Below are 22,673 nucleotides of genomic sequence, written 5' to 3' on the forward strand. Positions count from 1 at the left end.
TGGTGCGGAGGGAAGGACCAAAGAAAAGAAAAAGAAAAAAAGAAAGAAAAGAAGAAAAAGAAGAGGGGAGCCTACCGGTGTTTCGACCGTGGATCCGGCGCGGTGACCTTGGCCGCAGTCGTGGTCGCAGCATCGACGGCCGGAGGCCCTTCCTCCCCTCCCTCGGGCACGGTGAGCTCGACCGCCGCCTTCCTTGGTCGCGGCGAGTTCGACCGCAGCCATGGTCGCGGTGGTGGGTTTCTTTCCCCACCATAGTGGGAACGAGGGAGCCGTCGGCTCCGACCACGGGCTCAGCCGGGGACGCCGTGGGCTCGGCCTCGGGCATCGGCCGCAGGTACCGCCGGCCGTGGCTCGGCCCCTCCGGAGAGCACCTTCCTCCCTTCGCAGGAGAAGAAAGGGGGAAGGAAAAGAGGGATCGGGAGAAGGGAAGAAAGAAAGAGAGAGAGAGAGAGAGAGGAAAAGAGAGGGAGTGACCGAGAGGGAGGGGAAGGCCACAGATCTGGCCGGAGGAGAAGAAGGGGAGCCGGAGGAGAGGGCCGGGAGGCATGGGCTTCGGTGGAGACGAAGGAGAAAAGAGAGAGAGAGAGGAGAGCGGGAGATGAAGAGGCGGAAGCCTCTGGAAGGGGGGAGAAAAACCCTGATAACGGGTTCGCGGGTCGGATCCGAATCCGAACCCGCAACCCGTTAAGCCCAAAGAAAAAAGAAAAAAAAAAAGAAAAAGAAAAAGAAAAAGAAAAAGGGAAAGGGTTTAGCCAAATTTGACTAAACCCGAGCCCAATCAAATTGGGCTAAGTCTGGACAAGCCAGACTATAAATTTAACCAAAATTAAGCCCAAAGGGAATGAGGCCCAAACCCAATTCGGCTGGAATTGGTCCTAACAGACCAAACTAATGGAAATCGGCCCAATTAAAGCCCAATTCAAGCCAATGTAATTAATTTGGGGGCCAAATTGATCCCGGATTGACCCTGACTCAGGCCCAAACGGGTCACAGTGACCCTAAACCCGAAATTAAACCCAATTAAGCTGGAAATTAAGCTTAGTGGCCAATCGGAAGGCCAATTAAGACTTATGAGCCCAGCCAAGACCCCAATACAGAGGAATTAGGCTTGGGCTAAATTTCAGGTAGAAAAGGAAATAACATATTGTTATTATGACATGATTGTAGGTGACTTAGGACTCGTCACCAGGACGCAGGAGACCTAGGAGAAAGGCAAATTACTGTAAGTAACTTGTTTTAATCTTGTTGTGAATCGTGTATGTAAGTAGCCTGCCCTAATCTTTATGGATCATACATGAAATTTAACATGTTATGCATGTACTGTAGGCTAAGAGCGATATGTGTATCTGACATGCTCTAGTTACACAAGATATGATGATATATGCTTTATATTCCGTTATGCCTACAAAATACTGGGATTACATTACATGCTAAGATATGAGTTATGAAATATGAACATGAGTGGCACATGTCATTCACATAATTCATAGTGGTGCACATATTATGTTTTCATAACTCTTGTGATATATGCAAAATGAATTGAATTCCTTATTATGATTAGCATGAGTGTAAAGAATGGTAATGATTTGCTCTAGCTGCATATTGCATTGTAAAAGGGTACCTAAGAACTCCTATTGCTACGGGCCGAATGCAACTGAGCCGGCCTTGCCAGTGGCCGATAATGACTGAGCCAGCCCCGCCAGTGGCCGACTAATAACTGAGCAGGCCCCGCCAGTGACCATTAATGAATTCGCCGTAGCATCTATAGGTACTACCTATACGGAGCATTATTTATGAACTCTTAAGAGCTACTGACCTAATGTAACTGAGCCGGCCTTGCCAGTGGCCGAGAATGACTGAGCCAGCCCCGCCAGTGGCCGCCTAATAACTGAGCCGGTCCCGCCAGTGGCCAAGAAAGACTTCGCAGTAGCATTTAAGAGCATGACCACGGCAATGCCGGTGGCACGATTTTTCCTACATGTGCATATTACATGATTTCTTGACATTGTAGGATACTGTTTTATTTACTCAGCATGGATATTTTATTATGACGATTGATTTAGTAGCATACATGTCAGCTTCTCAAACTCTAATAAGCATGGTTAGCATTTTTAGTCGATTCGACAAGATTATGCAGGATTACTTACTGAGCCGTGTAGCTCATGCCTGTTCATTTACGTTTTTTTTTAGATCACCACCAGTGACAGCTGCCAGAAGCATTTTTCTTTTGCAACAGGGCTTCTTTATTTTTGGGGATGATATAAATAAACTTTTGTGTATATAAACTATGTAGAAGCTCTGTACTTTATATGAACCAGTGGGTTGTAATACCTCATTTTGATATATACAAGTTACACTGCTTTTGACTACCTGTTGACCATGTACGAGGCTGCGTGCTATTGTGGGCAGTAGTCGGCAATAGCACGGCCGTGTCACGGATCCGGATCCGGGGCGTGACATCATACATCTTGTAAGTTTGGAAAATCTATTACACATCTTAAATTACACTTTTTTTTCAAATCTAGCATGTATAAACCTAAATGTAATACCTTAAATTTAAGCTATAAACTAGTGTTTAGAGCATTATAAATTCAATGAAGATACATATTACTAATGTGTGTGTGTGTATATATATATATATATCAAAAGTTGGCAATTCAAACTTGAGGAACCAGCGACATTCCAATCTTAATCAGAACAAACCCAACTAGTTGTCCTCCTCTCAAATTCTAGACCACGGACCACCACAAATGTAATCTTGGAGGGATTCAACTCCATTCTAAAGCTTTTCACCAGCGACATGTACTGTCACGCCCCCGCCTCTGCGAGGCACGTGAGGCACCTAGTGCCCACGTGGGGGCCACATGAGGGGGGAACACGGGGCTCCCCTGCCAGATATTGTCCGGTTCTGGGGCTTCACGCAAGCGTCCTTCACCCCTCCCCGGTTTTGTTTTCCACCCAAAACGCGTCTGCAGGATTAGGAGACACCCGCCTCATATGCCCAGGCTTTGGAACGAGTCTTTCCGATGTGGAACTATTGGGCCTCACACCCTTCCCACCATCGGACAAGAGCCGTCCTCGGCTCTGATACCAAATGTCACGCCCCCGCCTCTGCGAGGCACGTGAGGCACCTAGTGCCCACGTGGGGGCCACATGAGGGGGGAACACGGGGCTCCCCTGCCAGATATTGTCCGGTTCTGGGGCTTCACGCAAGCGTCCTTCACCCCTCCCCGGTTTTGTTTTCCACCCAAAACGCGTCTGCAGGATTAGGAGACACCCGCCTCATATGCCCAGGCTTTGGAACGAGTCTTTCCGATGTGGGACTATTGGGCCTCACATGTACAAATTCCTTAATAACGGCAGAGTTAAACCACTTCTTCTTGTTTCTCTTTGGAAAGCCAATGACATTCCAGAAAGCTAAGATCTTCCTCAAGGATAGACTCATTCCTGTTGTCTCAAATTATAGTATGCAACATTCCAAAACTGGCTACCTTCGAACCTATCTATTATACCTTTTTCTTTTGTTGGTGACCTTTTAAAAGGCTTAAACCGGTTAACCAGCAATATATTAATGGGTTTTGCTCTTAATAAAATTTGAGCAGGGATAAAAGCAAAATGATGTAGTTGCGCATATCCATTCATTGTTCATATCTCAAGACTCTTTGGTGCAAGTGGCCGTAGAGTGATATTGCATTGAGATTGTCAATAAGTTATTAACAACCAAAATTCAAATGGGTTGGTCGGATCGGGTCGGGTTTGAATTCAGTAAACTCAAATCTGATTTGAAAAATGGAATTGGTCCAATTTTAGAACCCAATCTAACCTCGTGGGTCCTCCAAAATGGATCGAGTTGGGTCTAACCAGGTCGGGTCTGGGTCTGGGTCCTCTAAAATAGGCCGGAAACTTGACCTATTTGTAGCCTTAGGGGTGGGCGATACATAGCCCCAGTCCACCAGCGCCGATTAGCATCCTTGACCCGCTTACGCTGGTTTTCCAACCGATTCCCAAGCCGACTTGGCACTGGTGGATCGGATAGGATACCAGTTTCGTCTTCACCTGATCGCTCTCTGCTCGTCAAGCGATGACGAAAGCCTCCTGTTGTTTTGGTAAAGCTGAAGCCTTCCTTTTGAAGATGCCAGGAGACGGTGGTCCTCAATCCTGATGCCAGGTGTCTCACGCTTTGGTCCTCGAGAGATGGAGATAGGCGAGCCAAGCGAGTCGGCCAGCATCTCTTTCCGAGAAGGAGGGAGTGGGTTGTTCAGGTCTCCCACTACCCACTAAGGAAGTAGCCGAGAGAATCCTACAGAAATGAATTTCCAAGCGAAGTTGGGGACCTTCCTCGACCTCTTGTGGAACCTGATAGGTGTTAAACCCAAAAATAATTCATTTGCGATGGAAAAGGCTCTAGGCAGAGGAACCCCAAAGAGGTAGAGTTCTCTCTTGAATGATCCTTGAACCCAGTCTTCAAAATCTTTGATTCCCAACTTCTATGCATTGTAGGATTGCAGTAGTGACAGGGGCCAACAAAGGAATTGGACTGGAGATATGCAGGCAGCTATCATCCAACGGAGTCCAGGTGCTGTTGACGGCACGAGATGAAGAGCGGGGGACTGCAGCTGTTGAGAAGCTTCGGGCTTCCGGAGCATCTGATGTGGTGTTCCATCAGCTGGATGTTACTGACTCAGTTAATGCTTCTTCCTTGGCGGATTTTGTCAGGAATCAGTTTGGCAGGCTTGATATATTGGTAAGATTGGAGATTATATCTCATGATCCGGGCCTTAAGCTATTGAATTTATTTGCTTATTGCTTGTCCATGCCGCCCTCCCTTTTTTCCCCTTTTTTTGGTACATGTCCATGGCCATTTTAGTACATATTAGAAGGGCACAAAAACTTCCAAGTTTCAATTGCCTATACGAATCATATATTCTCTTATTTTTGCATGAGAACTAATTCTCTTCCTGCATATGTTTGTATTTTGTTAGTTCTAATGATGAATGTTCCTCAACTAGGGGCTATTCTTCTTGTCCCTCTACTGTGATACCTTCTTACAGGTTGAATGGAATTACCTTACATTTTTCCGTCAAAGAAAAGAAGAAGAGAAAGGAACAATATCTTCTGATCATGCTATAGCTAATCAAGCTTGTCTATCCATCACCAGAGCGTTTTATTCCACAATATCAACAGACAGTTGTATTAGACTTGGCTAAAAGCCATTAAGAAGACAACTAAGATGTAAAGGTACTTGGACAAATATCTATTTTGTTGAGCACTATTTTATAAAAGAAACTGTGTGTATGTGGTTAGATGAAGTCAAATAGACATTTATAATGCTTTGGTAGGAATATGTGACATATCAATTCTGTGTTACTATTAGTTTGCCTCTCAACCTTCTTTTCTATCTCCATTTTGCTGAGATGATCAAGATATTACAAGTAACTCATATCTGTCTTTCATGCTTGGTTTTGTTATGCTGATGAATGAAGGGATCGGTAATCATAAAATAAAAGAAAATCATACATGTAAAAAAAGGAAATCTAGGCTTCCTTGTTTTCCCAAGTAGCATTGCCTCACCTCTTGCTTATTCTGCCACCCAAAACATGAAATATGCTGCTCCATTTCTTTTGCTATCTGCTAGTTAATTTTGTGAGGCCCACATAGTATCATCGGTACTAGAAGATCATTTGGCATGGCAACAAGGCATGGATATATATAAGGATGGCAGGACATGGTAGGACAGAATTTATAAACAATGTATTAAATAGTTCAAATGATTGAGTTTCTTCTTGATCTCCTTTACCAAAGTTTTGTGCCTAAACAATGTATTTTTTGCTCTACTCCCTCAGGTAAACAATGCAGGGATTCTTGGAACAGAATCAGACTCTCAAAGAGTAAGTGCAGTCAATTTCTTTGGCATCACTTTTAAAACTCCTTAAAACTATGATTTGGCTAGTATAATAATAATACCTACTCTAGTATATTATGGTGTTTCCTGTATAAAATTGATGCCACGAGGTGTTGAACTTAGCTTGAAAATAAATGAAACGAAGAGGATGTTGACAGAGCCAATTGTAGCGAGGTAGAAACTCCATTACGGCGATGTCAAAGCCTAAATGGCAGGAGTGGTGAATCCACGCACCTATTAGCTTCCGATGACAATGGGTGACTGTTGAGGAGGCACAGTGGTCTCTCTCTTCTGAGGCCAAATCACCACCTAAGACGGCCACACCAAGGATAAAAATCTCACGAACAATCACTTACAAATCCTAGGAATCTACCAAAAGGAAGGAGAGAGAGAGAGAGAGAGAGAGAAGAGGTGGCAATAATTCACCAATTCAATAACTCAATTACTCCAGAATGGGGGTATTTTTAATCAATAGACCTTAGGATCCTTCCAAGTTGGGCTTTCTCCAAGTTTAGTATACTTTACTATTAAATTTTTAATTATATCAAGTTCTCTAAGGAAGTTTATATATCAAATTCCTAATTTTTATAACATAAATTTTCCAATAGTAATTGGCGCCAATGTGGGTAGCGCTATGTGGACTAAACCGTGCACCCAGGTTACCTTAGATGCTCCGGCGGCAATAATGGTTGTGGTTTTGATTCAATAATGTAATATTGTCTTAATGATCTAATGGAGCAGCTTACATTATGTTTGTCATGATAAATATTTCTTTTTTTTTATTTGTTTTTGTCAGTGTTCATTCTGCATGTATTAATGCGAATAAGTATTAATTGCTTTGTTTTTCACATAGAGCAGGTTGGGGTTCAGCTTCTTTATGTTCGAGAGACTTATAGAAGGCAGAGAATGTCTAACACAAACTTTATGGAGCCAAGAAAGTCACAGAGGCTCTGCTACTCTTCTTCAGTTATACATTCACGGATAGTGATGTTTCTTCAGTTTATGGGAAGTACAGGTATGATACAATGGATTCTTTTCATTTAATGATAGCCATGATAATGCATGTATATGAATATTCACCATTATAGTCTATAGCCTACTTACCTTGATGGAAGGAATGAACAGAGTTCTATCATATGATATGAATGGCATGGAATGGATAAGTTTTTTGTTAGAGTTTCCTAATCAGATTCTATCTATATCTATGATTCATGCTTATGGGATTTGAGGGTTTCTAAGCACTTTATTTGTATATGGTTAGCCTTCATAGGAGGAATGGGGATTGTGGGCCAAGACATAATTATGGGATAACTGTTAATACTTTAAGCTTAGGATATTGATGTAAGCTAGGCCTGAGAATCAATTTGGATCCACTTGCACATGAGTTATCCATAAGTAGCTGCAACTATTTTTTGTCAAGGTATCATCACTATATGACGTTAAACTATTATTTTCTAATAATCTAGGTTTAAGGAAAGACAACTAAATATGAAGAGATATTTTTAATTTTCTTGCAATTTTTGCAGTCTAAATATCTGGTACAGGTTGACTGAACTGGTATGGTGCCGATACGGTCAACCATGGTTCAGTATGGTATTGCTTTGGTTCGTACGACACACGGTACGCTGTGGACCAGCTCTTTTTTTTATTCTTTATTTTTTTTATTTTTTTAAATTTAATGAAGTGTAATCATTTTTTTTGGTTTTTTGATAATTACTTAATTTGATTTTCTTGATGCCGTTTGATTTTTTGTTAGGGTCAACATCCTAATTTAATGATTTCGATTGGTATATCTAAATGATGCTTTTGTCTAATGACTAATTATATCATGAAATCAATTAAGTAGATCAAGCAGTATATTGTAAAAAAATTAATGAAATACAAAATATCATGATACATGATTAGATGTATTTAGTGTAGCATCATACCGTATCTAAAATTTGATGGAGTGTCGATGTTCATAATGTCAGGATCATTAACGTATCAAAGGTACATCAGTTCATCCTCATCTACATGGATTGTAGTCCTATACGCCCACCCATAAGGTACGTGCCCTGGTTATAATTGGTGTAGAATTTCTCACTAAAGCTTTGGCTCTGTGAAATATCATCTATCTATAATACGACCGTGGAGAGACATTGAAGACACTAGTAGTAATGCGACTCGTAGATACTCTGGCAGTAAAATTGAGCAACTCAAGCAGATATCAATTTGTTAATTATTTAAAATAGTAAAATTTTGCTATGATGAAAAAATATTTATTTCTTCAGAAAAGACTTTTGATTATCCATGTATAGTACTATTTTTTATTTTTATTATTATATTTTTTATAACTTTTAAATTTAAAATAATTTTATATATCGAATTTAAAAATATTTTCCACTTCAGAAATACTTTTGAATTATCTAATATGTAGTACTAATTTTTCATGCTTTTATTGATTATATATCTTTATATTTTTTAAATTAAAAATATTTTTGATTATAAAATTTTAGAGAATTAATTTGAGTCAGTTCATGTAGCATCCTATCATGGGTGTACGTTATTTTCTCATCCTTTGGGATATGCATCAAAGGCCTTCTCATTTTATTCAACTCGGGCTTAGGCACCATGCACTAATCGTGCCAACTTTGAATAATGGATACTAAATTTAGGTTGACCGTAGCTTGCATATCTCTAAACTAGCTTCTATTTTACAATTATATTTTTCATTTTATTTTATTTTTAAATTTTAATTTAATATTTTAATATAAATTATAGATTTAACAAAATTAAGATTTAGTGTCATTATGTGATCATCCATAGATTTACAGCATAATTTTACTAAGATTAAAACTTGAGCATGACCTCTATTCTTTTCATTTTTCTTGCCGATTTTTGGCCTAAAATGAAAAAAAAGGAAGAATAGGAGGGGGAGAATGATTCACCTTGAAGAGGCTTGGATCTTGCATTTTATTATTGAAATCGGGGGTTTATTTTTGAATTTTGTGGAAAATTTGCGAAAATTGAAGTGAGGAGCCGTGAGATGCAACGGAAGCTTCTCATGGCCCTCTCTTCAATTATAAGAGGGGAGGGGGGGGGGAACAACAAATCGGTGCAAACCGACGGTTTGCTCCGGTTCTCCTCCGAATTATGGTTCGGAGCGGTTGCATTGCTTCGATGCTTTTTTCACTTTGTGGGAGGGAACCATGCTGGTTCTCCTGGTTCGGTTTGGTATGCTTGAACAGCGGTTCGGGGCGGTATGGCATACCAAGTTTTGATACATGAGTAGGCAAACAATTATTTCGAATAAGTGTTGGTTACAAGTGAGAGCTTCAGTTGTTTCTTGACAATTAGTCAGTGATGTAGGAATCGATTGGGACTCTAGTTTATTGCCCTTTCTTTTAATTCAATGGACTTTGTAATGTCAGAAACTTAGGCTAAACAAAATCGCCATCCTAATGGTGATAATATATTATTTCATAATTACTTCCAATTCCTTATAACCAAGATTGCTGTGCCAAATTTGGACCCAGACCGGTTTGCCTAGTGGCACAGGTCGGTACGCCCGTGCTGTTCCGTGCCAAGCTCATACTGACAAAATAGAGGACGTGTGAAAGAGAGAGACCGGGAGAGGATAAGAGAGAGAGAGAAGGGGGAGGGAGAGAGAGAAGGAGGTGGCAGAGGGCTAGGAGCCGCGCAGAGGGCATAGGAGGGGTTCGCTCGGTTATTTTTGAACCATTTATTTTCGAACGAAATAGAAAAATGGAGGCGGAACGCCTCGTCTGCTCCTCCGCACTGCTTCCAGCCCTCCGCCGGCCGACGCCACCCTCCCTCTCCTCTCCTCCTCGCTGCTCTCTCTCTTGTTTTCCCTTTTTCCTTCTCCTTCTCCCCGTCCATCCTACTTTCTCATTTTAGTTGCCAGAACTGTCCCGGTCCGCCACTGGTACTGCTCGGTATGCCTCGAACCAGGCGGTTCGGGACGGTTCCACCGACTATGCTTATGCTATCCTTGGATGAGTGATCATGGTAACATGCTTTTATTTTATGGCTCTATTTATTTTCTTTAGAAAGTTTTCCTTCATCCCTAATCACTTGGGTCTTTGTGGTTTTTGACCTCAGTGATATAAATCAATGACTTAAGCGCTTAATTTGCTAAAAGATTGCACCTTAGCTTGACAGAAATTAATTGGATATCGAAATGTGAATAAAATTGTCAATTGTAATTTTTTAGTGCCTTCTGATATTTAGAATCATGCAGAAAAGAGATCCAATTGATCTATTTCAGTTTTGCAGTTTCAGAATTGCTGGTAACCTTGATCAGATGCTAATATTTAAAATATTTAAAAGTGGGAGCTTTCAAGTACTAGTGTATTCAATATTTTCTTCATAACTTCTTTTTCATATATTTAAGGTTAAATACTATTTAGTGAATGCATGTCGTTGTACATTGTTTATTTATTTGCATATTAAAAATATCATTATGGCGAATAATGGTTTCTTTTATTCGATTTTTTTTCATTAGTTATTATGATAACAACCTTTTCTTTGAGGCCTTGGTCATCAAGTCATGGGTTATGTTTATCAACCCATCCCTCTTTAATTCTAGAACTAAAGGACAAATCTACAAAAGTTGTCATGACCTATGTAATTAAGAAACTCCAATATGATAGTAATAAGTAAATAAAATTTGAAGGGGATCTGTAGCTGGTTCCAGTTTGTTTCTTCTCAACTGGTCGAGACCACTGAAATGGTTAGTTGGTCTAAAATCAACTGTAGTGATCACACCCAAAATGGGGGATCAGTTTCAAATCAGTGTCAGTCAAAACTGATCTATTTTGGCTGAAATAGATTGGTTTGTCAAGCTTAGAACCTTGAAATAGATTGGTTCTGTCTTTCTCTAGAATTCTTACTTTGCACAATATAAACTAGTGGATTTGTTTTCCAACATATAGATACACTCTATGTAGGAAAGATTCGAACTAGATAACTTCAAAGGTTACATGATTGCTTCAAAAGTAAAACAATGACCATGTAAGCTTGAGCCAAGATAAGTTCAGCACGTCAGTAAAATGAAAATATGAAGAAATCCAAAGTTCTTGACTTATCAACCTTTAATAAGTGAGTTTTAAAGAAGTGAGAAAAAAGACACATCAACCTCTTTGACTTAGTAGTCCGAAAATCTATGAACTACTTAGTGAATTTAGAATATGTATGTCTCGTGTATCACTTCTCTGGGATCCAAAGTTTTGCTGATAGTATAGCATATCTGTCAATAGCTCACTTTAACACTCAAGCATTACTTTTAGAGTGATGCTGTTATAATTTCTATCTGATAAATCGTGTCTTTGTTCATGATCATTGAATATTTTAATGCAATACAACATTATCAAATAAATCTGATGACTTGATATTTTGATGTCAGCTTCTTATTTATTCAACTCCTGATCATATCGATCTTCTGTTACTAATAGTATTATTCTAAAAGAATTTGACTTTGTTTTTTTTCCTTTAATATTCATTTCAGGGTATTCCAATAGAAGCATCCAAAGAGAAATAGGTGATGTAAATAGGCTCAGCGAAAAGAAATTAGATGAACTGGTCCATTCCTTTCTAAATGATTTCAAGGAAGGAAAGTTGAGCAAAATGGCTGGCAACTAGCTTTGCTGCATACACAGTCTCTAAAGTAGCTTTGAATGCTTATACAAGAATTCTTGCAAGGAGGTACCACACATCTGTGTCAACTGTGTGAATCCTGGTTATGTCAAAACTGACATAAATGGAAATTCTGGGATCTTAACCGTTGAACAAGGTGCTAAAGGCCCCGTGATGTTGGCTTTGCTTCCTGATGGCAGCCCTTCTGGCCTTTTTTATGATCAAACTAGAGAGACATCCTTTTAGTTATGTAATTATCTTTATAGACTTGGATTGAGCTTTGGCCCAATTCTGTACCTCAAAAAACGGAATAATTATCTCCATGAGAGGACAGAAACTGTGTAGTAAGAGTAGCATATATTTTGCTCCATCTATTTTTCCTTGTGTATGGTATTGCCATTGTTATTTATGTGATTAGTTGAATTGAATTACAATCAAGTCTTTAACATTTTAGCATACTATTATGTTATTTCTGTACATAATATATATGATGCTTCATAAAATTTTTTTAGGGTAAATAAGGGCAATTTCTTTAGCCTCTATTTGTATATATAACTCTATATTTTCATTACATGGAACATCATATATTTATCATTCAGAGCTTTATGCAAATGGATGCGAGAGGGCCAACATACACACTATTTGAATATGTGAAGTGATTGGAGGTCAAGATGACACTTTGATTTGAAACATATGGCATGAGGGACTAGAAAAGAATAACAACTTTCACAATTTAATGATATGAATAATGGTGTTTAAAGCTATTTGAGAGAGAGCGCCGAAGGTCAGAGCTTGATGGTAGTCAAGCTTGACATGGAGAGAGCCTATGATAGGATGAGGTGGGAGTTTGTGACTCATTCTCTTGTGAGCTTTGGATTTCACCCTCTTTGGGTTAGGTGGATTCAGCAGTGCATCCAGTCTCCATCCTTGCCATTTTAGTGAATGGTTCTCCTTCGCAGTTCTTTGAGTCTTCAGTCGGGCTAAGGCAGGGTTGCCCCTATCGCCGCTATTGTTTATCATTTGTGCCGATTTTTTGTCCAGAGCACTCTGCGGGGCGCAGCGCTGCAGGAGGTAGAGGCATATAGACCAGTGCCGGAGTCGCCTCAGATTTTGCACCTGCTTTTTACTAATGACTGCTTACTGCTGGCACGGGCGTCCAGATGGTCGGCTCAGGGTATTGGAGGATTTTGAAGGAGTTTGTGCGGCCTCTGGTCAGTAGGTTAATCTGTCAAGTCAACTATCTGCTTCAGCCCGAAAGCTCACCTAGGGGTGAAGATGGCGATCACGGGCATCCTAGGATTGGGGAGCAGGAGGATACTCTGAGCTACTTAGGGGTCCCGGTCATTGGTAGACGTCTGTGTAGGCGGGAGTGCCCTCAGATGGAGCAGAGCATTAGGTGCAGACTGGAGGGATGGAGGCCGACGCTCTTTCCATGCTGGGGGAGAGTTATCCTAGTACGTTCAGTTCTAAGCTCGATCCCTGTTTACTTGTTATCCTATACCATGATGCCGATGGTAGGGCTGCGGTGTATGGAGAGATTCAGGAGTTTCCTGTTGGGGCGACAGGGGGCAGGAGTGGTGTTGATCTACTAGCTTGGGGAACGATCTGTCGGCCGACTAGGAGTGGAGGTCTGGGATCCACTCCCTAATTGAGCGACGGGAGGTTCTCGTGACTAGAGTAGCAGCCATATTTCTCTTGGAGCCGAGTAGCTTCTAGGGTGTCCTAATGCAGGGTAAGTATGGGGATCTAGTTGACACGACTGTCTTCCATAGTAGTCGCTGCAGCTCCTTTGTTTAGAGGGAAATTTGCACCCATGCCCTCCGGTAGTCTTACCGGAGATCAGATGGGAGATTGGGGATGGCCGGGGTATTGATGTCTTGGAGGACAACTGGTTCTCTGAGGTTTCCCTCCACGACTGACCTATCCTGATTGATGTTGGTTGTTTGGAGGGGCGCAGAGTTCATGATTTGTTCACCCCGAGGGGGCAGGCATGGAACGAGGATCTTGTTCGATAGACCTTTGGGGAGCACCTAGCCGAGCATATCCTATCTATACCGATTCCTGCTATGGGGGCGGCAGATAGGAGGGTGTGGAGCATGACCGGGAGGCCAGAGGTGAAGGCCCGAGTGTTTGGGAGGTTTCCGACCCGATAGATTGAGGGGAGCTAGATCTGGAGGCTTCACATCCACCCACGAGTTGCCATGTTTGTCTGGAAGGTGGCTTGGGGGTACTTACCTACAAGAGGCATGCTGGCTCAACGAGGGATGCATGTCTCTCCCGAGTGCCTGGTGTGCCCGAAGGTGGAGTCCATTTTCCATGCTATCTTCGGATGCCCGAGGGCAGCCCAGATCTAGAGGTGTGCTTGGGGCCCCCACGATCCACGCTGGGGTGGTCGTCGACTGAGGACTTCCTGCTTTTCCTGGAGACTTCAATGCAGAGGCCAAGCCTGGAGGGACCGGTGATCAGGACTGCCTACCTAGCCTATCATTATTGGCTAGATAAGAATGCCCGGATCTTCGAGGACAGCAGAGCACATCCAAAATCGGTTGCGGACAGGGCCCTTCTTCATGCAGAGGAGATCTCTTGCGCTGCCACGCCGTTGCTCGTTGGGACGGTCGGAGAAATCTGGGGCTCTCCTTTCCCTCCTATAGCGTGTAGGACCATACAGAACTCCTGGGAGCCCCCATCCACTGGCTTTCTCAAAGTGAACTTCGACGTCAGTGTCGGTGAGGAAGGGTGTACTGGAGGCGTTGGCTTCATCATCAGGGACCACGAGGCTAGACTGGTTGCGGCGGAGGGCCGACGGATCTTCGACAGATGCTATGCTGAGCTTAAGGCGGCATGGGAGGGAGTTCCTATGCGAGGCGGGTGTTGGGTGCGGACCGTATTCTGTTTAAGGGTGACTCGGCCATGGTGATAGAGTCGATACGGGGCCGGGGTCTCGGCACGAGTTCGAGCCTACTGCTACGCGATGTTCGCAGCTCTTAGATGAGGATGGTCTCTCGTGGGCCATACACGTCTACAGGGAGGCGACAGTACGGCCGACTGGGTGGCCTCATTTGCGGCCCACCACTCGGGAGGGTTCATTTGGGGCGACCATGCGTCAGTGCTTCAGTCTCTATGTTTTCTTTTTTTTTTTTCTGATTCTGTTGGCTGTATCCATGCCCGACACATGTGAGCTGCCGTTGTACGAAAAAAAAGCTATTTGAGAAGGATGAATAATGGTTTAGTCCATGGTTCGTCGTAACGTCCCAAACTGGATGGTATAAGGCGTATCGTACTGGTTCGGTATCGAAATGGAAGATGTACCGACATTCGGTATCCCGAAAAGATTCCGTACCTTATCAAACCGACATGGTGCTAGTGTGACACCAGTATGGGGTCCGGTACTGAGACGGTGAATCTTGGTTTAGTCTTTTCTCCTAGAGAACTAGTTAAGAATTAGAGTATCTTTTTGACATTTTTCTTATGTTAGTGTTGCTACAATTCCATACATGTCTTCCCTTAATGGAAGCTGTTTCCAGTTCTTTTTAACCAATCAAAATGATCTGCAACAGTCTTTGAACCATCTAAATAGACTAATTGACTAAATTGCCAAAGTGTATTCAAGAAATAAGCCAGAAGGCCTAAAAATTACACATATATTGCAGTACATCAAGTAAAATGCATGGAAAAATTGTTGTATTTGCTGACTTCATGTAGGTGCCCTTCCTCCTGTAGATCTTTTCCTCCTGTGAATGCGCTCTTTAAAATTTTTCATGTAAGGAAACTTTTATTATCCTCTTGATCGGCCATCTTTTATACTTGTATAACCCCTTGAGGAAGATGCAAAATATGTAAATGTTCCTTTGGTTTTATTGTTAGAGGTAAGACCAATCCTGTAATATCCCTGCCCCAGATTGGTGTCAGACTAGTGGTTCTACAATGAGGTTACTTTGCTAGGGAAACACCTCTTCAGATAGCCTCGGAATTGGACATTAAGTCAAAAACTTTGAACACGATTACTCGAAGATTCTTGTAAAATCCCAATAATGGCTGAATTTTAAATGCATTTTGCTCATTTGTCATCTCGCAGTAACAGGCAACGTGATGATATTTCTAAATTTCCAAACTGAACTGACAAGTTGGTTTGAATCTGTGCAAAGCTTCTCTTGGTTGTGAAACTATAAGCCTGTTTGGATACGGTCAAGTAAAATTTCAGAGTATGAAAATAGTCTAGAATAGGATGGTGATTCAGGACATTACTCCCATGAAAAAACACTCTAGAATTTGGAAATTCTAGCTGTTTGGATTGCATGGAAATTTTGTAAGAAATATTCCTGCTATCAAATTGGGCTATTATAAATTAGTTTGTTTCAAGTACATTCGTTGTAAAGTAATCATTTGCTAACCACTACAAAGTGGCTAAAACACAAAAAGTAGCTATTGAAACAAATCATTAGCAATTAACCATTCCAACTAGCCAATGCAAACTGGTCGTCATTAAAAGCTAACCTTTGGCAACCACTCATTGGCATCGAGCTGTGGTGAAAAAATAAGTCATTAGTTACTAGCCGTTAAAGTAAAAGCGGCTCCCAAACATTATCATCAATTGTGACATTATGATTGTCTAGAAACCACTCAAACCCAATAATTTCTTTAGAAGCTTGAAGATTTTTGTTAGTTGTTTTATTTGGTCTTCGATTTGCTTCATACTAAAATTGATTTTGGAATTTAGTGTTCACCTCCTTTAAGATTCTATTCCTTATGTTCGGTATCTTGCAGTGTTGCGCTGAGGAAACCAACTCTGCCTCACGCACATCATCCCTGAGTTCTGTTTTTCTCTATTTTGTATCATTGGGCAATCCATATTGCCCTTTTGTTGTGAAACAACAATACATATTAATTTGTATATCTTTGATCAAATTAAATTTATGGTGTAGAAGGCTTAGGGCGCCTCTAATTGATCGAGAAAAGGATACAGAACTCTACATAGCTCGTAGTCCACGTCAGGTCTCTTAGTTTAAGCGGTAGATGTTTTTATGTCGGGAAGATAAGATTAAAAATATACATTCAAAATACACTTATCAAACCTAGCCAGCTGCAAACCTTATATACGATGTAAGCACTGACGTCCAGGGATGGGGAACGTGGCACAAGAAGATAGAGAGGCTGGGTGAACGATGTTAGCATTGCCAACTCCTACACTAAGCAAATCATATATGAAGCACTGACGTCCCTGAAGTCAGGGATGGAGACAGAAATTGAGAGGATGGATGTGTTGAAAAATCTATCAGCTAAAACTTTGTATATTTTCTTTTATGTAACTTAATTGTTTTATCTTTAATACTTAATTAATGACTTTCTGCATACACTAAATAAATAAATTAAAATTTAAAGTTATCTGATTCGAGATACACTATGAAAGACTTTTCTTTTAGAGTAGAATTTGTCCTGCCTAGGTGCGAACAATTGATGGTGGTCTATTCGCAAGATACAACGGACCATTTTGGCATGCTCCTTGAAGTGCATTCTAACAAAGGAGAATCAGGATCGAACCTAAACTAGCCAAATTCAGATGCATTGAAAATCAACAAATTTGATTGAAGCAATCTCTCTCAATCCTCTTATATGTAGTCACAATTCTCTTCTCAAATGCTTAATGAGTGCACTTAAGTTCATTCATTTAATGCTTTTAATTCTCTTCTCTAGTTTTGGTGTTATTCAGATGGAAGAGGATGTTGTTCTGATGGATGGAAAATACGTTCTCTTTTCTATTTATAGATGTAAAAAAATGAGTATGATTAGATACTTAAGTTTTCTTTTGTTGAACGCATCCCTTCACATAATCCATCCATTCATCAAAGATTGTGTTCCTCGCAATGACCACGAGATCAAATGCATCTTTTGGATGCATCTCTTCATTTACGGAAGTCTTCCGAAGAGTTTGCTTATGAAGGATCCCTTCAGAATGTGTTGCCCAAGATGACAACCCAAGAGGGGGGGTGAATTGGGTTTTCTAAAAATTATGCTCCCTAATTTTTACTTTGAATAGAATGCAGCGGAATAATAAGATGTTATTTACTTAAGCTCTAGGCAATTATAAGTAAAGCAGTGGAAAATTAAGCTAGAGCAATTATACTATGGCTTTAGGGTGTAATTGATCTAAAATTAACTTATAGTTGTATGATCAATTTTAATCTATGTGTATGGTAAGGATGGAATGGAAGCTAAGCAAATTCTAAACTATCACTTATAACTCTATAGAAAACAAAGCTAGAGATATTACACAATCAAGCATGAATGTAAGGCATGAAATACAAGAGATAAGGCATCACAAACACAAAGATGTATAGTGGTTCGGTGTACCCAGCACCTACATCCACTCCCCAAGACCTCTTGGGAATTTCACTATAATCCCTCAGATTACAGTCGGTTGTTTTACAAGCTCACAACCCAACTTGTTGTTTTGCGAGATCACAACGAACTCGGTCGGTTTTCACAGGCTCACCGACTAGAACCAACCGATTGTTTTCACGGGCTCACAATCCAACCCAGTTGGTTTTCCCAAAGGCTCACCAACCACAACCTTACAACGATTGTTTTCCGGGTTCACAATCAACCCAGTTGGTTTTTCCCCAAAGGCTCACCAACCACAACCTTACAACGTTGGTTTTCCCTTTGGCTCACCAACAAACCTTAACACCGTTGGTTTTTCCTTTGGCTCACCAATAAACCTTAACCTCTTGATTCAATCCCTTGATTGAATCAAGTTACAAGATATTAGACTAAGAATTTAAAGCAAATACAAGCTTCTTAACTAAGCAAATATATCAAATATAAACAAATGGAGTAAAGAGAAGCTCTCAAACGAATTTTGAAGATGAAGGACTCGGCTTCTTCTTTACTTGACCTATTAATAAACAACAGGCAAACAATGTTAATATTGCCAACTTTTATATTGAGCAAACTATATTTATAGTAAGCACTGACGTCCCCGATAAAATTGAGGGATGGAGGCAAGGATGATGGTGCGGGAAGATGGGAGTGGATGGGTGAATGCGTTAGCAGTTAGCCTTGCCAAGTCCTACGCTGAGCAAAGTATATATAAAGTAAGCACTGACGTTTTCCTTAGTGAAGTCGTTTTTTTTTCTTTTTTTCAAAATTCTTTTTCTTTGATCCTAAATCACTTCTCCTTTTCTCTCTCTTGGCGTTCCGATGCATTTATACCACCAAGGAGTAGTTCAAAGATACTTTTAGCAATTAGATAGAACGAAATAGCCGTTGAGATATAAAAATGACCGTTCTGATTTATAGAAGAACTAGTCATTCCTGTTGTCAAGCATAGACGAGTCGACTCGACTTCTTTAAGGGTCGACTCATGATCCTTATGGGTCAACTCATAAACTTCAATGTTGACTCGAAATAACTGTTGTTTTTATGAGCTCTATCTTTCTCCTATGGCCATGATGGGGTCGACTCTTTTGGTTTAGGGGTCGACTCGTCCATCGATAGGGGTTGACTCGTTATCTGCATAGGTCGACTCGTCAATAAGCTATTTTTGACTGCTCTCTGTCTTCTATCTGTGGCTATTTAGGGATCGACTTGTTTGCTTCTAGGATCAATTCTTGTTTAATTGAGGTTAGCTCGTGAACTTCATTGGTTGGCTCATTAATATGCTATGTTTACTTGCTTTTGTCTTGTGTTTGTGGTCATTCAGTGTCGACTCGTTTCAAACGGGTGTCAGCTCATGAACTTCATGGGTCGACACATCAATAAGTTGAATTTTACTGCTCTCTGTCTTTCTTCTAAGATTGTTCTGGGGTCGACTAGTGAAGGCATATCAGTCTATATCAATGTGCTAGGGTTAACTCTTGAGATAGCTCAAGTTAAAATTTACTACCATTGTATGAGTGTTAAAGGGTCACTTCAAGTTGTTCCTAAACATGAATCTTTTTGTGCGGAGCTTTAGATAATTAAGTTTCATTCTTCATATTGAAAGTTATTAAAAATTTCTTCTTGGCTTTCTGCAAGCATTTTAATACACTCTAAGCAACGATTAGTAAATTTTTTTACTCAATTATTTGTATCATCAAAATCAAATCATTTGGGTCAACATCAAATCATGTCAAAAGCAAGCCATGCCATATTGGATAATCACAAAGGAGGATTTTTCGACTCTTTTCCACTGACGCTATAAAATAGCGTCGCTAATTTAGCCACCGTGCCAAATTTTATCCGATGTAGTGGCTAGCGTTGGTATATTACGACGCTTAAAAGCGTCGAAAGTGAAAAGAGAGATACGACGATGCTTATAACGTCGTCGAAAGCCTAACCCAACACGATGCTTTATAAAAGCATTGTCGGAAACCATAGTGACTAAGGTGACGTTTTTAAAAAGTATCATCAAAAATTTTAGTACGCTAGGGCGGCACTTTAAAAAGCATCGTCAAAAATTTTAGTACGCTAGGGCGGCACTTTAAAAAGCATCGTCGGAGCCTAATCATCCCCCCCCCCCCCAAAAAAAAAAAACATAAATCCCAAATCATCCTGCCCCCTATTTTCTTCCTCCCACCTCCCCATCAAAATCCCTCAACCTAGCCACCATCATCCCAAACACCCCCCCCCCCCCCCAAAACATAAATCCCAAATCATCCTGCCCCCTATTTTCTTCCTCCCACCTCCCCATCAAAATCCCTCACCTAGCCACCATTAGCCACCATCATCCCAACCCCCCCCCCCTTCCCGATCCCAGCCCCCTTTGCATCTTCCCAAACCCTGCCTTTCTGTACAGCCTCCATCAGCCGGAATAAGGACAAGGTAGTGGGGGACGTGGAGGAGGGCCGCCGTCAGAGGGAGGAGGAGAGCTTCCAGAAGAAGCGCCGCAAGGGCATGCAGGCCCCAGCCCTTCCCCCCCTCCTCGATCCACACCTCTGCCCTCCGAAAAGAAGGTGATCTACTTTGCCCTTTGATCTGTAGTTCTAGGATCCTGATTGCTAGATCGGCTCGACTGATGGGTTTGCTAGGGTTTTTCTAGTTGTAGGTCTAGGGTTTGGGATTTGGAGCTCACAATTCTTTCTTGTTTTGCTGTGAATTTGGAGTTGGAGAACCTAGGATTTTGTGGTACCTCTTGTCAAGGAGTGGGGAGGAGGAAGAGCTCAAGGAGTGGGACAAGGGCTTCGTCAAAATAGAGAGAAGCAGGGAGCTGTTGGAGATTGCCATAGTCGCCCCCTTGCCTCAACTCCCAGCCGCTGTTCGATCTCTACTGCCAGGCGGTGGCCAACACCATCAAAAGGGGATGCATTTGTTTTCCTGAGGTAAGGGTCCTCGCAAGAAAGCATTTTGCCTCTTCTTTTTCCACCATTCGTGTGGTGTCAACTGCCGTGTCCAAGCCCTTAGACGTTGGATGCGTTTCTACAGAGCAGCAAAGCATGATTCCAATATCAGTGATATATATCGAGCCAGAGTATGCATCTTGGAGTGCTTGTAACTGCATCGCATGCTATTTCAACTGGTAGTTGTTCATCGTCTGCTACAAACCAAGGTTGGAAAGCTCCTTTCAGTTTGTCCACCAGGAGGCCTGTTTGCTCCAATTGTCTTTTTTTGTTTTCGTTTTGTGAGCTGATTAATTATTTGCACAAACTTGTGCCCCGCGTCTATGTTATTCATCGTGGGTGTTAACAAATACTTGGAAGCTGTTAAGAACGGATTCACGGTTGGATGAGATGCAGATGAGATTTGAGGATGTCCAGGTTTAAAATGAGATATTGGAGTTGTAACTCTAGTTTCCAGTTTGAAATTTTTTCTAAATATATTTTTTAAAAAGAATAATGACCCTTTAAAGTGTCATGCAAAAGCTTCAAATTTGTCGAGCAAAAAAAAAAAAAAAAGAAGCTTCTGTTTTAGCCGATGCTTTTAATAAGTGTCGGTAAAAAAAATTTCCACTCTCACCTTGCCGAAGTTTTTGCGACATTTTTGTGACGCTTTTGCAACACTTTGAAAGCGTCGGTATCAAAATTATCAATACTTATATGCGTCGGTATAGGCTCTAAAAAGCGTCAAAAAAGACTATTTTTTGTTTGTAGTGCTCTTGAATCTAATTGAACAGTGATTACTTTTACTTGCTTTCCTCTCTATTATCTTTCCACCATCCATTGAAGTTTTGTCACTAATGTCTTCCGTTTCTCAGATGAAAAGAAAAGAGAAAGGAACATAAGAAAGATCTGGCCTGCGCCACTAGGTTCGGGTGCAATCATACTAGCACTAATGCACCGGATGCAATCAGAACTCCGCAGTTAAGTGTGCTTGGACGAGAGTAGTGCTAGGATGGGTGACCCCCTGGGAAGTCCTCGTGTTGCACCAAATTAAATATGTGAGGACCCGTGCGGGGCGTGTGTTTAGTTCCACATCGGTTATTTGCTGGGTAGATCTTGGGTACTTATACAGGATCAAGGAACCCAAATAATACTTTTCGGCTAGCCATATTGGGTGAGGTCCTGGGTTGTTACAAATAGTGCCAGAGCTGACCCGGCCATAACCTATGTGGACTATGAGACACTACAGCACGGATCCATCGAGACTGACCACAGGCCGATCGTGGTTTTGTGATTAGATTTGAATGGATTTGAACCCTTAGTTTAACGATGACGTTAGAGCTTAAACTGAAGAGTATGTGAGGATCCGTGCGAGCATATGTTTAGTTCCACATCGGTTATTGCTGATAGATCTTGGGTACTTATATAGGATCAAGGAATCCAAATAATGTCTTTTGGCTAGCCATTTTGGGTGAGATCCTGAGTTGTTACAGGCCACACGTCTTGCTCTTCCACAGGTGAAAAAAAAAAGAAAAAAAAGAAAGTAGGGAAGAAACACAGGAAGGATGCTTTATTTCTCTTTTCTCTCCCTCCGGCACCCCTGTCCGTCTGCCGCCTCTTTCTCCCTCCTCCCCACCTTCCCCTCTCTTCTTCTTCCTTACTTCCACCTGAAACACACACACACACTCTCTCTCTTGCCCAAAGTTCTGAGAAAGGGAGAAAAGAAAGAAAAGAAAGAAGAAAGAGAAAAAGAGAAGGAAGGTTCCCTCTCTCCCTCTTTAATCCAGGTATTCGTACTCACTCTTTGCTAGACCTAGAGGGGCCTATAAGAGTGCCACAATGGT

The 22,673-nt window shown here is 41.3% G+C and overlaps 1 protein-coding gene and 1 pseudogene across 3 annotated transcripts; both read left to right on the top strand.

Moving 5' to 3' along the window:
* Nucleotides 1-4,016: 4,016 nt before the first annotated feature.
* Nucleotides 4,017-5,948, top strand: LOC103699789 (salutaridine reductase-like). 3 transcript variants are annotated; one of them, XM_039123436.1, is made up of 4 exons: nt 4,017-4,427; nt 4,501-4,744; nt 5,010-5,238; nt 5,844-5,888. In XM_039123436.1, exons 1-3 carry the CDS (start codon nt 4,309-4,311, stop codon nt 5,205-5,207), a joined length of 561 nt encoding a protein of 186 aa, XP_038979364.1. In that variant the 5' UTR covers nt 4,017-4,308; the 3' UTR covers nt 5,208-5,238; nt 5,844-5,888. The 3 variants fall into 3 exon arrangements, with proteins under 3 accessions (XP_038979364.1, XP_038979365.1, XP_038979366.1); XM_039123437.1 differs by having other exon boundaries at nt 5,052-5,238; nt 5,844-5,881; XM_039123438.1 differs by lacking the exon at nt 5,010-5,238 and having other exon boundaries at nt 5,844-5,948.
* Nucleotides 5,949-21,759: 15,811 nt separating this feature from the next.
* LOC120109723 lies at nt 21,760-21,878 on the top strand (annotated as a pseudogene).
* Nucleotides 21,879-22,673: the final 795 nt, after the last annotated feature.

This window comes from Phoenix dactylifera, unplaced genomic scaffold (genome assembly GCF_009389715.1).
Source record: "Phoenix dactylifera cultivar Barhee BC4 unplaced genomic scaffold, palm_55x_up_171113_PBpolish2nd_filt_p 002613F, whole genome shotgun sequence".
Taxonomy (NCBI): Eukaryota; Viridiplantae; Streptophyta; class Magnoliopsida; order Arecales; family Arecaceae; genus Phoenix; species Phoenix dactylifera.

Bases quoted from the DNA above. Each gene is read 5' to 3' on its own strand.
- LOC103699789 (XM_039123436.1), top strand. From the start codon at position 4,309: ATGAATTTCCAAGCGAAGTTGGGGACCTTCCTCGACCTCTTGTGGAAC. The intron at 4,428-4,500 runs GTAGAGTTCTCT...TATGCATTGTAG, and splicing joins GGCAGAGGAACCCCAAAGAG to GATTGCAGTAGTGACAGGGG. The intron at 4,745-5,009 runs GTAAGATTGGAG...TTCCTCAACTAG, and splicing joins TTGGCAGGCTTGATATATTG to GGGCTATTCTTCTTGTCCCT.